A 23549-nucleotide genomic window follows, 5' to 3' on the forward strand; every position below is an offset into this window, starting at 1 on the left:
GTAAAAAGAACACGTGCCTCAGGATGATCAAAGTTCATTTTTCGATACAATCCCGGTTTTTTTTAAATATCTCATGAAATATGCAGATTAAATGAAAAAATTATAGGAACAATTTTGTAGGAAATTAAATTTTTGACAAAAAAGGTCATGTTCATTTTTTTTATAAAATGTGTATTTATGAAAATATTTTTAAAAAATTTTTCTAGTTCTATTAATTGAGCATTTTAAGAATTACAAATGTTAAAGATAACGTTTTTTTTTTAATATAGACAACTTTGTAACTCGTAACATATCACTCATTAATGCTTGTTACAGTTTCTATATACTTAGAAAAATGTTATTTTCAAAATTTGTAATCCTTTCACTAAATTCATAAGATCTAAAAAAAGTTTTTTTTTAAATATTTTCGCAAATACATATTTTATAAAAAAAATGAATATGACCTTTTTTGTCAAGAATTTAATTTCCTACAAAATTGTTCCTATGATTTTTTTCTTTAATCTGCATATTTCATGAGATATTTAAAAAAAACCGGGATTACATTGAAAAATGAACTTTGATCGTTCTTAAGCACGTTTCCTTTTTACTTAAAAAAAAAAAAAAATCCCCACGTGTGTTTTTATTACCCAGGTCAAAAATAAAACTTGATTTAGACTTGGTTTACCAAGTCGAAATTTGGAGCCGTTTTTCACAAGACAAACTCGACTTTTTTTTTTACGGAGATATGAAATACATTGTTTGAGCCTCGGTTTAGACTTAATTGGCTTACTTAGTCACGATTTAAGATGAAAAAGTTGAAATCAATTCGAAAAAGTTAAAAGTAAGGTGAATGATTATCGTGTTTGAAGTAAAGACAAAAAAGTTCAAACTAAGATTAAAAAATACGAATAAGCTGAAGCAAAGATGAAAAAAATTTAACTCGAAAAAGTCGAGATCTTATCGAAAAATCAATAATTTCAAAAGAAAATAAGGCGAAGCGAGCCTGAATCAAGTTTTATTTTTGACGTCAGAAAATATAATTTTGAACGATCACCCTAATATACATGATCAAAAACGCGGATTTAAGTTTAAGCCAAAAATTAGTTAATTAACAATGATATTAAGTGTAACAGATTAAAACTATTATGAAGTTTAAGGAGTATGAGAATGTGTTTATTGCGGTAGTTATTAAATGGAGCAGACATAGCACAGCGTGAGCTGCGCATATCGAAACGCGCCGTCAAGGTATCAATGCAATAGTAAGCTTTAGAATGTCAGTATAGAACCAGGGGGAAAGTGGGATGATGATGTATTTAAGTAGGGGAAACAACTTGTTGCGCTTGGTGGCGCACTAGCAGTGCCGCTACTCTACACTAGCTGATGTTACTGTACACCGGGGTTATGTACCATACCATCACGACCATCACTACCAACACCCTCGCTCCATACCAACAGCGACGACGACAACGACAGTGATGATAACTACGTCGACTCCGCTATGCCTCTAGTCATTCAATGTCAACAAAAATACCTGCGTCATTCCACGCAACAGATATTAAATTCAAACATCTATTCAAATATATATGTTATTAAATGTTACCTGTATATTGTGTCCAGGATTGGATATATGCAGTTGCTGTGCTTGGTTTATTTGCAGGGTTGCTGATCCCGAGCCGGAAGGAGGTCGTGGAGGAGTTGAATTCGTAAAAGGACCTGGACCGGAGCCAGCTTGATTAGGACCTGGTCCGGGTGCTCCGCGAGATGGCAAAGGATATCCAGGACTTCCGTGATTAGGCATTGAACCTGGACTACCGTATGGAGAATATTGTTGCTTGTAACTTGTCGGTCCAAGCATATTAGGTTTACCGCTCATCGACTGTGATCTTTTCATATCACTCAGTCCAGCGAACGGAGTCTGCGTACCGAACATATCATTAGTCGGTTGTGTTTGGAAGCCCGGATTACTGGTGCTCTTGTGGTAAGAAGCTGTTACGGAATTCGGAGCGTTTTGATTTTGATTACCGGTGGTACCATTGCTACCAGGACTACCTAGATAATCGTTATTGCCACCGAATTGTGGAAATTCAGTGTAAGGAGATCTTGAGGCAGGACCACGGGCTGAATTGCCAGTTGGATTAAATGGTCCGAGACCCATTTGCTGACTTTTGTGCTGATGTTGCTCGGCCATTTGTTTCAATGTCTGAGCAGCTGGACTCATTTCCGATTTGAAATCTAAACCTGAGTAAGGCAAGCGAGCAGGTGAATATTGTTGGGATGATGAACCAAGACCGGGACTTGAGTTTGAACCAATCGCACCATTTGGTCCACTGTTTCCACCATTAATATGCTGATGAACGGCATCTTTATCGTCTTCTATTTTTATTTGCCCATTATTCATTGGACCAGAATTACCAACAGATCCACTGGGAGCTCCAGGAACTCCACTGTTTCCATGATTAACACCCGATGCCAGAGAATCTATACCCTTGTCATCAAAGTCAAACTCATCCATCAACGCCGGGTAATCTGTTATTTCAGATATGAGATCTTTGAAGGTATCAGACGTCAGCATTTCGTCACCAGTTTCGTCGATAAAATCTGAAAACCCAGGAAACCCGGCGCCATTTGCTGCTGCGTCTTTAACAACAGCCGCGGCACACTGTTCGAGATCAACGAAATCATTGTCCGGTTCCTGTTTACACTCAACTAAATTACCAATATCAACACATCCGATACCGCCACTTTGATTAGTTGATGTAGTCCTCGAGGACACAACATTGGAAGAATTATTGTCTAAACCAGATTTCGGGGACGATGATGCATTCACTAAATCACTTTTCACAGATGTGTTTGTTAATGCCTTAACAGTAACATTTGTCGATATCTGTTGGGCTTGGGAATTAGCAGCGGAAGTTGTAAATTCCAACTGCTGAACAATCTCAACAGAAAACTTGGTAAGACCTTCATTGGTATTGTTACCGGTACAAGTTGAACCTGTACTACCACCGCCAGGATTATTAGGACCCTGAGGTCCCGTTGAATTTGTCCCGTTGCCAGCCGGATGCTGACCCATACCATGATGAGCTCCTCCAGCTCCACTCGACGATTGGGTTTGCTGATGCTGGTGCTGCTGAGGACCTTGTTGAGTACATTGTACTTTTACCGGTGGCTCGCCGAAATTACTGTCCACGTTATTCGCACCAGTTGACTCCAAGTCCTCGGCCGTCCTCTTTAATATTTTCTGCTGCTAAAACAAATAATTTTCATTTATTTTTAATAAAATTATTTATACTTTTGAAATAATGTTTTCTTTTTTTTTTTTTTTGTTTTAAAAGCTATTATATATAAGTGCCATGTAAATGTGATACAATGTTATATCTAGTGTCAGCACTTTCTACTCATCAACAAGATTGTTGAAATATCCACTTGATTACTTTTATGTTTAATTATTACGGATGGATATTTACATACATTTTTCATTGGCCTTCTCAATTGCCACAGAGTCATTAATACAATAACAAGAAAAAAAAATATTATGCAATGACTTGACATATTTGTTTGACAGTAACTATTGCGTATGTGACCAGTTTTAAAAAAAATGATAATATTTTTTTTCAATTAAAAATTAATAATTTTATATTTTGAATTTACACAGAAAAAAAATTACTTGTGTCAAAAATAAATTTTCTTAAGTAGTAAATCAATGAAAATTAATACGTTAATAATATATTGTCTTAATTGAAGAATAATTTTTTGACAGAAAAAAATTGAAATTTATTTTCACTGATTTAAAAAAAAAAAAAAAAAAAAAAAACGATGTTTCAAGTTGAGTTCAGATTTCTTCGATTGAGAAAATTATTTTTAATGAAATCTTGAAATTTTTTCACTGAAAATATGAAATTAAAAATTTCTAAAAATATAATTTTTTATGAAAAGATAATAAAATATTTCAAAACGTTAATTTTTCTCAGTGCGCTCATTTAAAACAGAAAAAAAAATGATTTTTTGGCGCCAAATATTTTAATTCGCCCTAAGAAAATTTTTTGCATTACGAACTGACATCTAAAAGTTTCTGGGGGTAAGAGAAACTTTTTTGGCGATAAAAAATTTCTTTTTTCAAGAAATCCTTTTTTTTCAGTGTACAAAATTATTTAATTTATCGATAAATAAAAAATATACAGAGAAAAAAAAATACTATTGTAAGACATTTTTTTATTTTTTCTTGAGACAAGAATATATAAAGTTCATACAATTAATATTTGTTTTATTCAAGTTTAATAATTTTTAGGTCTACAAAAAATGATACTGAAGTTAGCTGACGTCTAGTAATTTTTTGATTTTTTTTCAAAACGATAATTTATAAAAAAAAAATATTTGGAAAAATTACACCTGTAGTTTTTTTAATTTGCTACATGCGCATATTTTTGGTTTTTTTTTTTTTTTTTTTTTTTTTTTTTTTTTTTTTGTAATCGATTTATTAAAAAAAATTCGAAAATTATTAATTGTTTGTTAACTTCAGGATCATTAAAAAAAAAAAAGGATTTCGTGGCACAAAATAATTTTAACTTGCTCTAAGAAAATTTTTTGTATTATAAATGGAAAATAAAAATTTTCTTGAGCCAAGAAAAAAATTTTTAAAACAAGAAAAAAACTTTTTGCACCGAAACTTTCTCTAGTTCTAAGAAAATATATATTTTTACTTCCTGATTCAAAATTTTTCTTGCATCAAAAAATCCTTTTTTCTGTATACCTGAAGAAGTGATGATGAAATTTTTTATTAATTTTCCTTTTTCAAAAAATCCTACTTGTACAAATACATAATTGATTAAAAAAATAATTTTTAAAAACTTATTGAATCAAGAAAATTTTTTCCAAGTAATAGTAATTTTTTCCGTGCGTATAATTTGTTAACAAAACTTTTTCAATGTCATAAATCATAAAACAAAAGTAAAAAAAAAGTATAAGAGATAAATTTTTCGGATGTAAATAATAACATTCGATAAATAATAAATGTTACTGCAGTAAAACTTTAAAAAATATTATAAATATTTAAAAAGTTCTGGCAGTACTCCAGTAAGGTGTCGGACTATTGAACAAACAATCAGAGATATACAATGGATTGTTTGCAATGCAGTCTTCGAAACGAAAGCTCATCAAGTAATTTTGATTATTACCCTATCACATCAATCAATAATTAAATAAATAAAGTTTTAATGTCGGTATCCATGGTAATTTTAAAAGTTTTATTGATGTACCCGTCCGAAATTTACTTTCTTTTTTTTTACATAAATGTTTATGTTTATATCACCGTAGCATGAAAAATAAATTGAACGTTTAAATGGTTGTGGGTATTGATGAAGGGTTAAGAGTGTGAGACCAGGGCTTGACTTCCATGACACCGTAGTACCGCCAAGATATCGATTGCTATGCGCGCTTAACCAGGATTCTCTTTTGCTTTTTGTTGTATTATAAGCCCTCACGTCCGTACTTGTTCAACGTTAAGACATTATTACAATCTATTGACACAAACAATCCTCTTATTTATAAGAACTCTGATACTATTAACAAAAAAAAGAAAATCATAAGTTTCTATTACTATTTAATTTTATTCCCCATCATTAAAATTCACTATAAAAAACTAAATAATTATTTTAAAAAATTATTTTAAATAAAATAATATAAAGGCGCGAAATAATTCGACTATTGAACATGTTTTAAAGCTCAAGACCCTGAGGATGAGTATAATGGAGCGCGCATGCGTTTTATAAACCGCGAGAGCTTTTAAGAACTAAGAATCGTCGCGATAACGTTGATCCGTTTTTTATAACGGAAATAAAAGTAAAATAAATATTAAATTTTTTAAATATTTTAAACATTGACGTAATACAAAATTTATCACACATCATATATATTAATAAATAAATAATTAAAATAACAATAACGTTATTTCTCTTGATATTTTTTATCTTTGATAAACAAGTCTGGCAATAATGACATGACTCTTGATCGGTGTTTGTTATTTTGAATGTCTCGACAGAGGTATGAGCCGTGAAATAAATAATATACCGGATATAGGAATGGAATTAATAAAGAAGACTGAGAGAGTTTAAACAGAGAATGAAATACTGAGAGAGATAAATATAATGGTGTATTATATAGATAGTATGCAAGTAAAGCAACGAGCCTCTTTCGGATTCAACGAGCACGTACACTTACCGCCAGCACACTTAGTAGTTGGCGCGCGCGCCAACCCACATATATATACATTTATATATATGTATATATACATTTATATATATATATATATATATACATATATATATAGAGTCAACCCTCTGGCCTTCCTATCGATCCACACCGCGAGGTATTACACACCCTCCTCAGCTCTTGCCACCTCTACGGTAAAATCCTCACGAATAGAAAGAAGGTGAGTCGCGACGTATCGGGTTCTCGTGGGCTTTTAAAATCTTTCGTCCTCTATTTTCCATTTGTTAAGACGCAAAGTATTCATTTAATTACCCTATACTATATAATCTTAATTATCCAAATGTACAAATATGTACGCTGTCAAAAATTTGAAGTAAATTCAGAGTGATTATGGAGTTAACTCGGGCGAAAAAAATATATATGCGGACAAATTGTATATATGAGGCATATATGTCTGATATATGAAATTCGCCCTTATATTTTTTTTTTCGTACGGGTAATTTACTCTGTCACTCGGAGTTCTGGAGTTTAAAAAAAATCACTCTGCATACGGAGTAAATTCAAAATTTGTTTTTTTTTTTTTTTAACGGGGTAATTTGGATTTAATTTGAATTTTCATTCCGATTCGGAGTTTTAAATTTAAAATGAACTTTTTTTAGGAATTAATTTTAATATCGAAATAAATTTATGAGTGTAAATGAAGGAGGTATACAAAAATTTTTTAATTATAAATAAAAAAAATTTTTTAAAAATGCATGCACTGAATTTTGAATTGTCTAAACATGGATTTTTTTATTTTTATTTTATCAACATTTTAATTTATTATTTCAAAGTTTTTAAAATTGTCAGGTCTGCTACTTTACTATGATAATAAATTCCTCGGAGTAAATTTCACTCCGGATTAACTCCGATAATTTTTTACAGTGTAGGGAATAAGTTTTAGTACTAGTGTCTTACTAGTAATATATATAAATAATAATATTATTTATGGAATTTAATGGAAAGATTCATCAAGGCTTATTTACATGATATTGACTGAAATATATGTATGTAGGTATAAATATATGTGTGTATGTTTATTTAATGTATGTATGAATATCATTATTTGGAACGTTCTCCACTTGAGCGATTATCGTCACGAAGCTAAATATATCCAAGGTGGGAGATATATACAATCATATCATCAAAAGACGCAAGCTCAAAGGATTAAAAATTTATGTATACAATATACACTAACGATGCTGTCACAATTAATTACTTTTTAAAATAATTATCAATTACAAATAAATTAATAGAAAAATTTCATTTAAATGAAATATTTGAACCGAGTTTATTAATAAAAATAGTCCGGTGTAAAAATAAACGTTTTATAGCTTTAATTTATAAATTTATATACATATATATCGACATACCATCATTCCAACTGGATGAATCGACGCAGTAGCCACGCAAATTGTTTGAATACTAAATGGAATATATTTTTTTTATTCAAAATAACTTTGTATCAATAACATATTTATCAAACAATTTCACAGTCAAAAAAATTAACAGTTCGCAGTATTTGATATCAAATAACTGATCGTAATTAAAAGCAATCGTCCGTTAAAAACAGAATAGTAGTTGAGTGAGAATTAATAACTAAGTTAAAAATAAAATACACAATACATATCTATATATATATTTAAAGAAGACACAGGAGGACGCATCGAGCGCGGGGTGAACCCGTGCGCCCGCGAGTCCGTCACGCACTCTCCCGCGCGACTCTTGACCTCTTTGGCTTTTTTTTTAGCACTCAGGCTGTACGATGATGGGTGAGAGCGATAACACAGAGCTTCAACATATTTGATAGTGCCTTGTGCGGACATCAAGTGATGCCTGTCGACTACAAGCCCACTCACATTTACACCAACACTGCAGTGACACCGACATTTCCATTAAATTTAAATACAAGTAGTCCAAATAATTTTCGATACTTTTTAATTTCCTCATCGTTTGAATTCAAAAATTAACCGCCAAAATTAATAAAAATCATATCACTTCACATTTTGTATCCACAGTAAAACAAAACAATTTACATATTACGTGTTAAATTTTCAATTTAAGATAATTGTTTGATACAAATATGAATATATATATCAACTTGTCAATTTTCCTCTCGTAAATCCTCAACAGGTGGTTCAAGCACTCTTCCTCCCTCGATACTGACTCGCGCACTTGTACGTCAGCTTTACAATCATCGTACACTTATTTTATTCATACATACATACATCTATACATTTATATATATATATTCTTCAAAGTCAATTATTGTATCAACAACAAACCAATAAATCCCATCTCATTACACTTAATGGTTGCTTAAAATAAAAAACTTTTAATAGCATTTTCACATTACTATTTATCCTTTTTTATTATTATTATTAAACCATAAAACAATACTCTGTACTTAACTATTGAAACAATTGTTCAAGTCATAAAATAAAACTGGCTGTCATACATTATTTATATGGCTCTCGTTGATATCTTGGTATCGATACTTAAAATCCAATATACGTATGTATTTATATTAATATATATGTAAATACAAACAATAATTGATAATTTAAAAAAATAATCAGCTGATAAGAGCAAATGAATGTACGTTATTTAAAAGTGATGAGGTTTTAATTTTGGAGTAAAAATAAAATATTAAAGAGAAGATAAAATCGAGCTCTTGATGCAGCAGTCCAAGCTCACGAGCGATTGACTCCTGCGCGTCCGACTCGCGGTTCTGTGCCACGCGTGAGGGAAAGAACGTGGGAGGAGGCGACTACTTCCCATGGGGTAGGGAGACACCAATGAAGGAGGAAAAGAGCCGACGAGGGAGAGGAGGATGGCGCGTGCCGTTACACGTTAACAGGTGGAGTGCGCGTGCCCAGGAATCTCCACTCTCTTCTCTTGCTCTTATACTTGTTCTCTTTTTCCCCTTTTACAGAATCACTCTCTTTCTCTTACTTCCTCATTATCAACAATATACACACACATATATATATATATATATATATATATATATTTATATATTGATGTATATCCTCGTTATATATCAACGTCTTCTTTCAACACCTCGTCAACTGACTCGATGTCGATATCACCAGCTAACCACTTTGCGACAACTCTTCAGAGCTTACCCTCAACCGTCACTCTTTACTTTATCATTTTGTCACTTTAGCTGCCGATAAATACCAAAGATATTGTCATTGTCATCATCATCATCATCATCATCTTTGTTTTTCTTTCTGCTGTCAAACTTTTTTTATTTTTCATTTACAATCAACTTATCAACTTGTTATTACATATTTATGGATAAAATAAATTAATCACTTTTTTTGTTAAATTCATTTTTAAAAATTTAATTATCAATTTTAAATGTACACTTTAGCCAACCAAAGCCAAATGATAGTCATTGCATTGCATTGACAATAATGTTTACGCTAGTCAGTTCTTCTCGTCTTATGATAAGAGTTACTAATGGAAGACACGATAACAAATTCTCAATTAATCGACTAATCTTATTGGTTTTGTTGTTATTTAAACACAATCAAATGTCCTCGAGCACAATACAACAACAATGACCATTAATTATAATTAATTTATATAGATACAATAATTATATAAACAATGAAATTAAGTAATAACTTTAATTAAATGTTATTTTAAAACAATAAGTTAAGTTATTTATACATCAATGACTGGGCAAAGTCGTTTATAATGGCCGTAATAATTTGAATATCTATTGATATATTTATTTAAATATATATGTATTTTGTTCTGAAAGCAGTGTCGTACATTGGAGTTTAATGTAAGATACGAGTAGCAGCAAGTTAACGTTATCAACTGTCACGCGACTTATAGCACGTGCCTCGTGGATAAACCGCGACACAAGCAATTCTACCCTATCGTTAATGTTCTTGACGCCTCAAAGAGTCGCCAGCCACTGAATACACGATTTTGTCGTTTCTCTTACATACAACGAGAATAACTCGCGTCGACTCGTACAGTCTCGGGTTGTCTCGAGTTCCCTCGTATGTTTCACAAACATATAAAACAAAAAGCATATATATATACCACTACTGTCCTGATCGCGAGTCATTTTACTTCTCTTCTTTATCTACTTATTCTACTGATCATTCTCTTTCACTCAGTCTCGATGTCTCTCCCTCTCTTAATCTTTTTTTTTACATTCGTATATTCGCATACACACTCTACTTAGGTATGTAATGTCCTTTTTCTCAGCATGCGCTATGCTCATTTTATATACGTTTTGTTTTTATCATGATTTTCCTTGAATTTTATACTGAAACCCACGCAATCTACGCTGATAACTTTTATATACAAGCGAAAAGACTACTGACTGCTAACTTAATATTTTATTTATCAATCTATATATCAGTTTTATTAATTAAATTAGTTTATTCAAGTTTAATAAGTCAGTAATATATAAATAAACTTATTATATACCTATAACTATAGGGGCATTAATCTATATATACATATATATACATAAATACATATTTAGATTAGGATTGTTGTTTAGTGGTTTAGGAGTTTATCAAGATATGATACGGGGACATGTACTGACAACACGGGGAGCATCATGTCACGTCGCGCGCACTTGAACCTCCTCTCCTTCACCCATCGTCGCTCTACACTACGGTATCCTATACCTCTATATATATATGTATATATATATAATACAACTCTTACTCCTGGTTCTGTTCTATTCTGCTTCTACTTCTACTCCTACTATACTCCTACTCATCCACACACACTCATAGTTGCGTCATCAGGATTTCACGCTACGCCCGGATTCGTTGGACGGACGAGCAACCCGCTAGCGACGCATCTGTAACGCCTGCTTATATACTATACCTAACCGCGACGTCGCCAGTGTCACTCAACCACACCTCAATTATATACCTTATACTTTAACTCATCATCATTACCTTCATAAATTTATATATATATATATCCTTATTAATCAAAACTTTAATAAACATACCGAGTTTATTAGCTTGTATTCAATACTTTCCGACTAAATTTCATATTATATTAAAAACTTAATTATTTGTTTCAAGAAAAAACCAACTCCGTCTGACCGGATTCAAACTCGTACTACTGAACTCGCGTTTTTTTTTCTACAAACATTTACTTGGGTAAAAAAGTAATTTGTTAATTTAAATTTAATGATCTATATAAATAATTAAGATTCAAAATTGGAGTAAAAAATTTTTTCAGACAGAAAATTTGAATTTTTTTTTTTTTGCAGGAGTGAAAAATGAAATGTTGATGTAAGATTTGAAGTATAGAGATTTAAAGTTGGCGGCTTGTTACAAAGTAAACCATCAACGAATGCCACCTACGCCACTGACAATTGTCTCTCGTGCAAGTTGCGCGCGACGAGGACGTTGCACTGTAAAACTCTCCTTCACCTCCCCCTCCTCCTTATTCTCATTCTCCTCCTCCACCGGCACCTCCTCCATCTCTATGGAAAGAGAAGTAGCAGCGAAATTATGGTCAACACACATTCCACTGGAGATATAGAATTTTGAATAAGAGAAATCGCCGTATGCATCAGCCCGGATGCATCACCTAACCATACAATGCATGTATTTATATATATTAACATATTTATATGCATATGTTTAGTTCCATGTTCTACAAATCTCAATTAATTGTCATTCATTCATTAATTAATTAATCTAATTATCCTGGATCACTGAGCGCAATAATATTTTCCTTTTCTCGCTAATAAATTACAATTATATTGTAATTAATTACTGGATGATATTAATACATAATTTTGATAAATTTATTATATTAATATTGACATTGACACCTTGTGTGTAATTAATAAAATATATATTTAATAATAACAATATTGTACATATATATATTTATATATTTGAATATTAACATGAGTGCAGTACTTGTTACTTGTTTATTTGCCTAGTGAACTCGATTTACTTGTTTGTGTTCTACTTTTCCCGTAATTCATCTACGTTTCAATTTCAATTATATATAAAAATTCACTGTCTATTAATAAGTATTTATTTATAAACATAAATCATATAAATAAATAAATAGTTATATTTTTAGAGGAGATAAGGTGACCTAAATATAAAACTATTAAAATTTATTTATATCTTTTGTGTATTTTATTTTTTTTCTTGTTAAAGATAAATATGGGCGGGAATTAGTATCCGTGTTTACGGAGGTAATATTAAATTCGGGGTAAAATTTAAATTATAATAGATGAGTTGAGGATCACTGAGGTGTATTGCATTCCCCTTGTGCAGTCAGTGGCGTAGACCTGTTTACTCTCTTGATGCAACAGAAATGCTAAGATCAGCATAAGGCAGTACACCAGATTAACCATATATACATATACATATATATTAGACTGATGTACAAAAAATTTAATATTTTTTTTTATCAAGGACTCTCAAAAATTGTAGTAGGATACAAGAAGCCTGTTGAAATTTGAGCCTTTAATATTAATATTCACTCCCTGATTGCGATTTCCTATTTCCCATTAAAATAACAGAAAAAAATTAAGTTTGGAATTTTATACATAGGTAATGGCTTATTGTACAAATAAACGGAGGATATATTTTTGTCGGAAATTTAACGATCTACAAAAAAGGTCTCTTATGATTTTTTGATAAATTCATCTGTTCAAAGTTATTAGGGGTTGAAGTCAAATTTATAGTAAATTTTGAGATCTTTTTATTTTTCCGGCGAAACTATCAGAGTTATCACAAAATGTCATAGGGTCTTTTTTGTAGACAATTTTATTCCCTACAAATTATCTCTGATAAACTTTTTTCATATTCCGTATTGTTTTCTAGTTATTTTCATTTTAATGTCGAGTCCTTGAAATTTATCAGAACACTATTTTTTTTTTTGGAGCTTGACATTAAAATGGAAATAACTAACAAACGATTCGGAATTTTGAAAAACTTTATCAGAGATAAATTGTAAGAAATAAAACTGTCTATAAAAAAGGTCCTATAACATTTTATGATAAGTCTGATAGTTTCGCTGGAAAAATAAAAAGATCTCGAAATTTACTATAAATTTGACTTCAAGCCCAAATAACTTTTGAACAGATGAATTTATCAAAAAATCATAAGAGATCTTTTTTGTAAAGCGTTTAATTTCCTACAAAAATATATCCTGTGCTTATTTTTACAATAAGCATTACCTATGTATAAAATTCCAAACTTAAAATTTTTTTTCCATTGTTATTTAAATGGGAAATAGAAAATCGCAACCAGGGAGTAAATATTAATATTAAGGTCTCAAATTTTAACAGGCTTCTCCTTTTATCCTACTGACACTTTGGAGTGTGTCCTTGATAAAAAAAAATATTAATTTTTTTTACATCAGTCTAATATATATACTCTTGAATGTATACTTCTGACAATGAGACGACATATTTTTTATTTTACCCATGACTTGCAATTTATTTAAAAAGTATTTTAATTAAATTAATTAAGATGGTAATCAAAGTGTCTAAAGACGTCTGGAAATAAAATGGGGTTGATAAAAATAATGAGATTTAATAAATAACCGTGTAGTTGACTATTTGCGAAGTTGATGATGGATAAATAAAAAAAAATAGTATGATATGATATGCTTTTAGTTTAGATGCTCTGCTCTACTTCACTTGCTCATAGCCGATGACAGTAGGTGGATGTGGATGGTGGGCGATGGTGGATACCTAATCGTGCTTTCACACCGTTCACCGTGGAAGCTCCACCACCGTCATCCCCCACTGCGAGCGTTATCCTGACCAACCGGCTGTTTACTGTTTGGCCTCCCGGGATATCGATCCCAGTGGCGTAAGAAGCACACACACTCATATCTGTTCTACAGTGTACATGGATATGCATACAGCCATGACACTCTGATGGTGTGATTGTCCTGTGATTGTGAATATGACGGTGAGAGAACTGAGAAGACAACGTGTGTTGAGGCACACAGTGCGTCACTGACTTTGCGTCGATGCTCTTACCCCCAATTCTCTCTTTACTCACCGCCAGTAAATAAACCCTCGCTCTACCGCAAATCCCATTGATTACCTCGATGCATTATTTTAACCGTATCATCGATTTATAAACTTTGTGATTATAATAAATTCATTAGATATTTTATTATTTTTCCGATTTCTCATAAATATATAAATAAATTATTTCACTTTTATATTCAATGCATTCAAATAATTACTGTTTTAAGACGTTCTTGCGCGACTTGTGAGTCAAATGAGGGCTGTTTTAAATTTAATTCCGAGGCAAAACTTTTCCAAATATCTCAATAATTTTTAAATAATTTATCGATTATTTTCAACTATCGAAAATATTTATATAACAGTTATTTTAAAAAATGTAAATTCTTAATTAGACATTACTTTGACTTTGATTTTTTGTCATAATAAATTCGGCAGTATCGCAATTTTTAAATCTTAATATATACATATATATGTCAATATACGATTAATACACATCAGGGATGATGATTATAAGAATAATTATTATAATGTGAAAAATGATGATGGATCTTTAAAAAGTAAATTTGTTTAATTACTTGTGATTAAACAAATAACTTAAATATTTTGACAGTTTAAAAAAAACCTCTAATAATTTAATGGTCTCCTTTGTCTATGTTTACAAACGTATGTTTTTTTTTTCATCGTACGCCGTTGCCGGTTTTTAAAATAGCCAATGACGTGACGTCATAATTTCAGTTTTACAAACTACAATTATTAATAAATAATTCAAATCATCGATAAGACTATTTTTTTACAACGATTATATCATTAACATAAATTAAATAATATTTTGAAACATTATTTGTCTCTTTGTCTTTTCTAATAACATTTTTTTTATAAAGTTGAAACATAAAAAGTTATAGTTTTCCATAAGACTCTGTGTTAAAACTTTGATTTTTAATCGTTAATAACTTTTTCAAATGATTGATAACACACTGAAATTTTCAATAACGATAATTATTGATTAATTCTTGCCAAAAGTATTAAATTTGAATTTTTATCTAATAGTAAGTCTCACGCAAGAGCGTCCTTAAAAAACATTGTTTTGTTATGTAATTAATTTATTTGTCTATTGTAAAAATAAAAAAAAAGTTAAAAACTTTCTCTTTTTTGCAGCAACTCGTATTTATGTATTCATGGATTACTACTCTGAAATATACAATTAATTCAAGAGAGTATATTAGTAAAAGTATAATAAATATATACCTTTATTATTATTCTTTTTTTTTCTATATATAATTGGTTATTTTCTATGTAAATATACATTTAATCTATAATCAATATTTATAAAGAATTGCACAGATTTTAGTTGCTATGTTGATATATGTTGCTGGTAATAATATGTTGGTGTATGCGCCATCGCTGCCGTTGCTGCTGCTGGTGCCGCCGCCGCGGCGAAAGAATTTCTGACAGCGATCAACTGCGCAACGGTAAGAGCCACGTATGCTCCCTATACACATTCTTGATTATTGTCTGTATAAGCTCTATTATACACATATGTACGGATATATGAAATACATATTATATATATTTGTATATATATATATATATGTATAAATACATATGTATGTAGGAATAAATGTGTGGTGTAGAAATATGCGGTATACATGACTCGTTTCGAGTATCGAGCCACGCGAGCCCTTTTTTTTTCTTTTACGGTCTCTCCTTTTTATTCCAGCCGCCCTCCTACAACTCATTACTTGCCGACTCCCTCACCTCTTTGCGTCTGCATAGTCCATCAAGACCGTAACTTTATCCTAACACACTCCACTCGTTTTATACTCAAAAGTCAGTGTAATGTAAGCGCTTGCGTACTCGATACATTTAAATACTTTGGCCAATCAAAAACTTTTACCCTTTTTCATCATTCATTTTAAACTGTTTTCAATTTTTTATCAACTGCTTGATTAAATCTTTGATATTTTAAATAATTTCAAATGTATTGATTTCATATTTTCAAACCCTATTGCTAATAAAATCAACATACATAAATTACTCATTAATTTTATTGCAATAATAAATAATTAAAATTTTTTATATTGAAAAATTTAAAAATTTAATTGCTTGCAAATATTTACGATTAGTATATTGTTGATATTTAAAATATAGCAAGTTGTCTAGATTAAAATAAATTAAAGGCTTAAAAGTTTATAAGAGAAAATTTAAACTTTTACATTAGTGAGATTTGAAATGTAAAAAAAACGTAAAGTAAAATATAGAGAATAGTAAGCGCGTGCGCGCAATACAAGAGGAGAATAAAGGTGGGTGGTGGTTGCAACTCGTCGAGAGAAGGTCGATTCGTCGTTGCCTATTACATGACACCGTTACGCAAGGGGCTCTCTCAATAACCTACACCAGACTAATAAGAGTAAGTGAGATACATCCATACGTGTGTTACACACGTAAAACCAGCTTACTCATACAATTAAATTGCCCTGTTAAATTACGCAATAATAAACCAATCAGTATTAAGGAATCATAATAATTGGTGAGTATTTTAAATGTTAATAGTTACTAAATATACCGATGTAATTTAATAGATATATTAATATTGTTTGTATTTAAAAAGTCTTGCCAAGTAAATTAATTCAAATATTTTCATCCAATGGGAACCTGTAGTCTGTTAACTGTAAGAACAGGCAGAAGCTAATTTATATAAGAGAAAGGAGGGCGGTATAGTAACGATGAGCAATCACTCTAAACAGATAAAGAATGTTAAAGATGTATATATATATATATATATATATATATATATATATGTTTCAAGTAGAAGCACGAGTAGTCACTTGTTGCGATCCTGTTAGTTCACCTCTTCTCGATCATTGCCCACTGAAAATATTTTCCTCTTCACATTCTACATACATTTTTATACTAATTATTCATTAAATATTTATCAATTAGTACTAAAATTCTTTCACTCTCTTCATAATGGCCATTACGCAACTAAACTGATATTCTCAAATTATCCAAATATTTTTTTGCTTTTTTTTTTTTTTGGTAATCAAAACAAATTATACGAATGGCCTAATTTAATTATCAAGTAATAAATATAAAGTTATCATATGTTCTAGTGTTAAAATAAAAAAATTAAATTTACATTGATGAAAATTTTAAATATTTTTAAGGTGTGAGTAGTTATCGAATATTTTTATCAATTTTACTGCTGCTGTATGAGAAATAATTTTTTTCATGTCATGTACATGTAGAAATAAGGCCGAATATATCATAATAATTGGCTATATATGTACCTATTACATATATATATATATATATATATATATATATATATATATATATATATATATATATATATATATATATATATGTATATTTATTAAATATTGAAGATGTTAATAAATTAAAATTCACATTGATGAAAATATTTTTATTAATTTACTGCTATTATATGAAAAAAATGAATGTTTTTAATGTGATGTAAATGTAAAACGTAAGGTCGAACAAATTGCAGTAATTGACTATATATACCCACTACATAAATATATATAAGGTAGAGATACCGTTTTTGGCCACTTTAGGGCCAGATTTGGACATTTGAAAAATTTTAATAAAATAATTTGTTAAAGACACGACATTTAATTTTTAAAATATGAACAAAGATATTTTTATCACATTTTTACAATGGAAATTTTATTTTATATTTTTCATTAATTAAAATAAAGTACAAATGTCCAAAAATGGAGCAGTGGCCATAATTGGTATTTCTACTCTACATATATATTAATTATATATTAGCAGTCTTGCATTGTAAAAAATCGGGAGTGAATTTTTAGTAATTACGGATTTTATTTCAATTTGAATTCACTCAATCACTTGAAGTTCCGGAGTTTTAGAAAAAATCAATCCGCATACGCAGTAAATACGAAATTTGTTTCTCCAGCGGAATGATTTCGGAGTAATCTGGATATTATAAAGACGTTCTTGCGTGAGACTTACTATTAAATAAAAATTCAAATTTAATACTTTTGGCAAGAATTAATCAATAATTATCGTTATTGAAAATTTCAGTGTGTTATCAATCATTTGAAAAAGTTATTAACGATTAAAAATCAAAGTTTTAACACAGAGTCTTATGGAAAACTATAACTTTTTATGTTTCAACTTTATAAAAAAAATGTTATTGGAAAAGACAAAGGGACAAATAATGTTTCAAAATATTATTTAATTTATGTTAATGATATAATCGTTATAAAAAAATAGTCTTATCGATGATTTGAATTATTTATTAATAATTGTAGTTTGTAAAACTGAAATTATGACGTCACGTCATTGGCTACTTTAAAAACCGGCAACGGCGTACGATGAAAAAAAAACATACGTTTGTAAACATAGACAAAGGAGACCATTAAATTATTAGAGGTTTTTTTTAAACTGTCAAAATATTTAAGTTATTTGTTTAATCACAAGTAATTAAACAAATTTACTTTTTAAAGATCCATTATCATTTCCTACATTATAATAATTATTCTTATAATCATCATCCTTGATGTGTATTAATCGTATATTGACATATATATGTATATATATTAAGATTTAAAAATTGCGATACTGCCGAATTTATTATGACAAAAAAACAAAGTCAAAGTAATGTCTAATTAAGAATTTACATTTTTTAAAATAACTGTTATATAAATATTTTCGATAGTTGAAAAAAATCGATAAATTATTTAACAATTATTGAGATATTTTGAAAAGTTTTGCCTCGGAATTAAATTTGAAACAGCTCTCATTTAACTCACAAGTCGCGCAAGAACGTCCTTCTCCGCATTCACTCCGATTTCAAATTTGAATTTCAAAATAAACTTCTTTTCGCAGTAAATTTACTCCAAAGGGTTTAAATTAATACCTAGTCATCCACTCCTTATTCACTCCGTATTTAATCCGCGTTTACTCTGAAATTTTATTACAATATAGTAATACAGATAATAATAAAATAACATTGAAACTGTTCAAAATTTCAAATATTTCTACTGAGATTAATTACAAAATATTTGAATTAATTTTACCGCCGTCATGAAAAATAATTTTTTTCACATCACGTCAACGCAAGACCTAAGGCCAAGCATATCTTAATTGACTATACATGTACTTTCTACATACATATATATTAATGAAGTATTAATGGTCTGAGTAATAATGATAATAATAAAATAAAATGATGATTACAGTGATAGTGTATAGGCGCGGTAGTGTCATCTCTCGGCAATCTCCTGAGTGACCTTCCCCCGTGTTAGAATCTTCCGCTAACCGTATTGTCGGCTAAGAGAGAGTATGCGATCATTGAGCTGGGATAAAAAGAGAGATTAAACTCTGTCCCTTGTATACAAATACAAATACTGCACAAAGTATAGGAGTATAGTAAAGTAGATATACTTTTAAAGAAATAAACAAGGAACGAAAAAGGAGAATCGACTAACCTCACCTAACCCGAGTAAAAATCCCCACCGTGAGATCATTGGCTTCCCTTCCCTTATTCTCGGCACGCAGCGTTTTCTCCTCTACCTCTACCGCTACCTCTATCTCTGACTCTACCGATCTCTATAATGATATAATAGGGTATACTCCAGTGTAATGACTAATATACATATTACTACTTACACTCTAAAAAGCTATTGCTAAATTGTCCTCCTTACTCGTGATCACAGTAAACCTAACAGTGGACAAAAAATGTGTTTTTAAATAATATAACGAAATAAAAAATTAATGCAAGAAGATCAAACCGAGAAAGGGAAATGAAAGGGATGTTGGTGGGGTCTTAGACTTGTTGAGATACTGCTACACAACGTTGCCTTGCTTTCTGCCGTTTTGTTCACGGTCACACCCGCAGTGACGCTCAATTTCCCCTTTTTTTTCTCTCCTTCTTTTTCTCTTTAATACACAAAATTAAACAATACTAATTATTAGCTCATTTATCTTAATCAACTCAATGGTAAAAATAAAAAACCTCTAGGAACTTTTGCCGAGTCATTGGCCTCGGAATTAAATTTTCCCGCGGTTTGATTTTTAAAAATTTAAAAATTTATTTAAATGAAGTAAGTAAGTGTGTAAAAAAAGAAAAGTTTATCCGCGGGTTGAGATCCACTGGTACCAAAACGACTCCACCTAGGATAGGGTGAACGGGTCGGAGGCCGTTGGTTCCTCAACTCATAGAGTTGCTTTCATCTTATTATCATTTACACAAACTTGTACCGATACCCACCTTACCTCACACTCTCTAACTCACTTGTTTACTTACTTACTTATACCCCTTACTCACTCATTCGCTCTCTCGGTACACTGTAATGCACTCACGCATGCGCGATTATAGGCTACGGTACTGTCAAATATGTAGTGGGAGTAAAACAGGTTGACTTGTACACGAGACATCGAGTTGACTGTTGACTCACGCTCACTACTAACTTTCTGGATCCATTCTCTAGTGCCTAAATAAGACTGCCTTTATTTAGTTTTTTTTTTTAAACATGCCCAAGTATCAGCCCACTTTAACAGAGTAAGAACTTCCATTTAAAGTAACCGGAATCACCCGAAAAATTTAATTCAATTAACAAATTTTTAAAAATAATCATTCAAAGATCTATCACATGTTAGCTGACGTCTGATAATTGTTTGATTTTTTTTTTTAACAATAAATTATAAAAAAAAAATATTTGAAAAAATTGCACCTGTAGTTTATTAAATTTTCTACATGTGCATATTTTTAGTTTTTGATTTTTTTGTAATTGGTTAGTTTAAAAAAATATCCGAAAGTTACTAATTTTCTGCCATCTGCAGAATCATAGTTAGCTGACGTCTAATAATTTTTTTATTCTTTTTTCAAACAATAAGGTAAATATCCCAATACCGGAACAAGACCCAATACCGGAACGATTTGATAATCATTATATTATATTTCAACTCGTACGCGATGAAACTAAATAAAACTTTCTTTATTTGAAACCTTAATCTTTCAGTTAAAAAATAAGATATAAAATAGATTTTAGAAAATATTTAAAATATGAAAAAAAAAATGTTAATTAGAGCAATAGTCTCGGATTCATGACTTTTTCATGTCTCTTAATGGTTTTGCTAAGAAATCAGTCAATGGTCTTAAGCTTATAGAAAATCCATAGAATTACTTTTCAATAATTTTTTTTTGTATATGTATCTTGAATGACATAAAATTCAAGAAAACATATTAAAAATATGAAAAAAATAGTATTATTATATTAATTTTACTGTTCGTCTATTGGTACACCAAAATGAACCCGTGCCCAGTACCGGAACAGCCAATCATATTAATGTTATCGATAGACATTAACGGTGAGTTTTATTGACTGGCTAAATCAAGTACAATATTAATTATTACTGGAGCCCTAATATTTAATGCAGTATGTATAATTGTTATACGAAACATATTAAGTATAGATAAACTCTAATTTAAATAATACAAAATTAATTTTTGTTTTTAGTTTTTTTTTTTTAATTATTTTTCTAGTATAACCTCAAATGATTTATTTTGTTTCTATTCTTTAGTTCAAAATATTTATTTTCATTGAATATTCAATCATTTTAAAATTTTAAATACATTTTACATTATGGGTGTGATATAGCAGACATCAGACAAATTTAAAATTATTAATAAATCGAGTAAATAATAAATAATATAAAATTTAAAAAAATGCAAATTCAAAAAATTTTAAAATTAATAGTGCTTTTTTTGTAAATATTATTTTTTTAATTATTTATCTTATTTATTTATAATTTTAAAGTTCTCTGATGTCTGCTACATTCATACTCGTTTTACATTAATATTATTTAATAATTATTAATATTTTCACCATGAATAAATGCAAAAAATAACTTATTTTATTTACTGTTCCGGTATTAGGACAACCGAATTCCCGTATTGAGACAAGGCTATTTCAGCGTTCCGGTATTGGGTCTTTTGGGTGTCATAGAAAAAAATTTTTTTTTTTATATTAAATTTAAGAAAAATGAACTAATTTGATTATTTTTGCATTGGTAAATGTCTATTCTATATGATGGAATAAATTATTTTGGTTTATAATTTATTTGAATATTTTTAAAACGATAAAAATCAGTCATATACCCTTCGTCGTTCCGGTATTGGGACATTTACCTTAAATTTAAAAAAAAAATATTTGAAAAAATTGCACCTGTAGTTCTTTTAATTTTCTACATATGCATATTTTTAGTTTTTGTTTTTTTGTAATTGATCAATTGAAAAAAAAAAAAAAAAATCCGCAAGTTACTAACTGTCTGTTAACTTCAGGATCATATCACATGAAAAAAATAAAATTTATAAAAAAAATTAATTAAATTTTTTCTTAGATTATAATTTAATTATTTTCATGCTTATCAACTCAAATATCAAAGAAAAAAAATGTATACATAATTAAATTAAATGAAAAAAAACCGACGAGTTAATATTATAAGTTAGCATAGATTAATCGCACGTGCAAATGAAACTGACAGTCACCAAGCAACGAGTATACTATAGCTAAATTTAGTTGTTAATATTGATGTTTTGTAAATGACGATGCACAATAAAAATAATTTAAAGTTACTAGTCATGAAACTTAGCATTTCTTATATGTATATCACTTTATTTAGTGTTGTATCCTCTACCTCTATTACATATATTTATATATATGATGTTTTATTTAATATTATAATGTAACGTAAGTTGTTTATTTACTGGTACGCTTGAGAACCTCTGTAGCCTATGAGGGGATACTATGGCGCCGTGGGTTGAGACCACTTACACTCTTACTCATTACGTTACACATACAATATATATGTATAAATATAAATATAGATGTATGGATGTATGGTGTATCTATTACAGTAAGCGTTAAAGCCACTGGTGTAGTATAGGGTGTGTGTACTCTCATCATATAGATCGCCGAGTGGAGCAGAGTGGAGGCTTGTCATACGTATGTATACACACCAAACACCTTCACGGTATCCATCGTTCCAGTCACGCACATCTGTTTCGTATTTCTTAACTTACGCATCCCTATACACCATCAATCTGTCGTTTTTTTTCGAGAACGTTTAATCAATAAAATAATCGACTATTTTTTATAAAAAACAAATATTTTTTTTCTTTTTTAAATTTATATTGCACTGAGAAAAAATTAACTTGTAGAAATACTGAATAGGGTAACAGTACCTAATATTGACCGAGCTCTAATTAATGTCTGAGTACATAAAGACTCTTAAAAATTTTTTAATTTTGGAATTAATTATAAAT

The 23549-nt window shown here is 29.9% G+C and overlaps 1 protein-coding gene across 7 annotated transcripts in view; it reads right to left on the reverse strand.

The window, feature by feature from the left end:
- LOC103570685 (neurogenic protein mastermind) overlaps positions 1–23549 on the reverse strand; it is a 49455-nt gene that overhangs the window by 16479 nt on the left and 9427 nt on the right. For 4 of the 7 annotated variants that reach the window (XM_053742206.1, XM_014439864.2, XM_053742205.1 and 1 more), the window contains one exon: positions 1580–3226. In XM_053742206.1, the coding sequence (XP_053598181.1) occupies positions 1580–3226 (1647 nt within the window). Of the gene's footprint in view, positions 1–1579; positions 3227–7598; positions 9119–23549 lie in introns of those variants that run through there. The other 3 variants (XM_014439867.2, XM_014439866.2, XM_014439865.2) reach the window with 3 other exon arrangements.

Source organism: Microplitis demolitor, chromosome 10, assembly GCF_026212275.2.
Source record: "Microplitis demolitor isolate Queensland-Clemson2020A chromosome 10, iyMicDemo2.1a, whole genome shotgun sequence".
In the NCBI taxonomy this organism is placed as follows: domain Eukaryota; kingdom Metazoa; phylum Arthropoda; class Insecta; order Hymenoptera; family Braconidae; genus Microplitis; species Microplitis demolitor.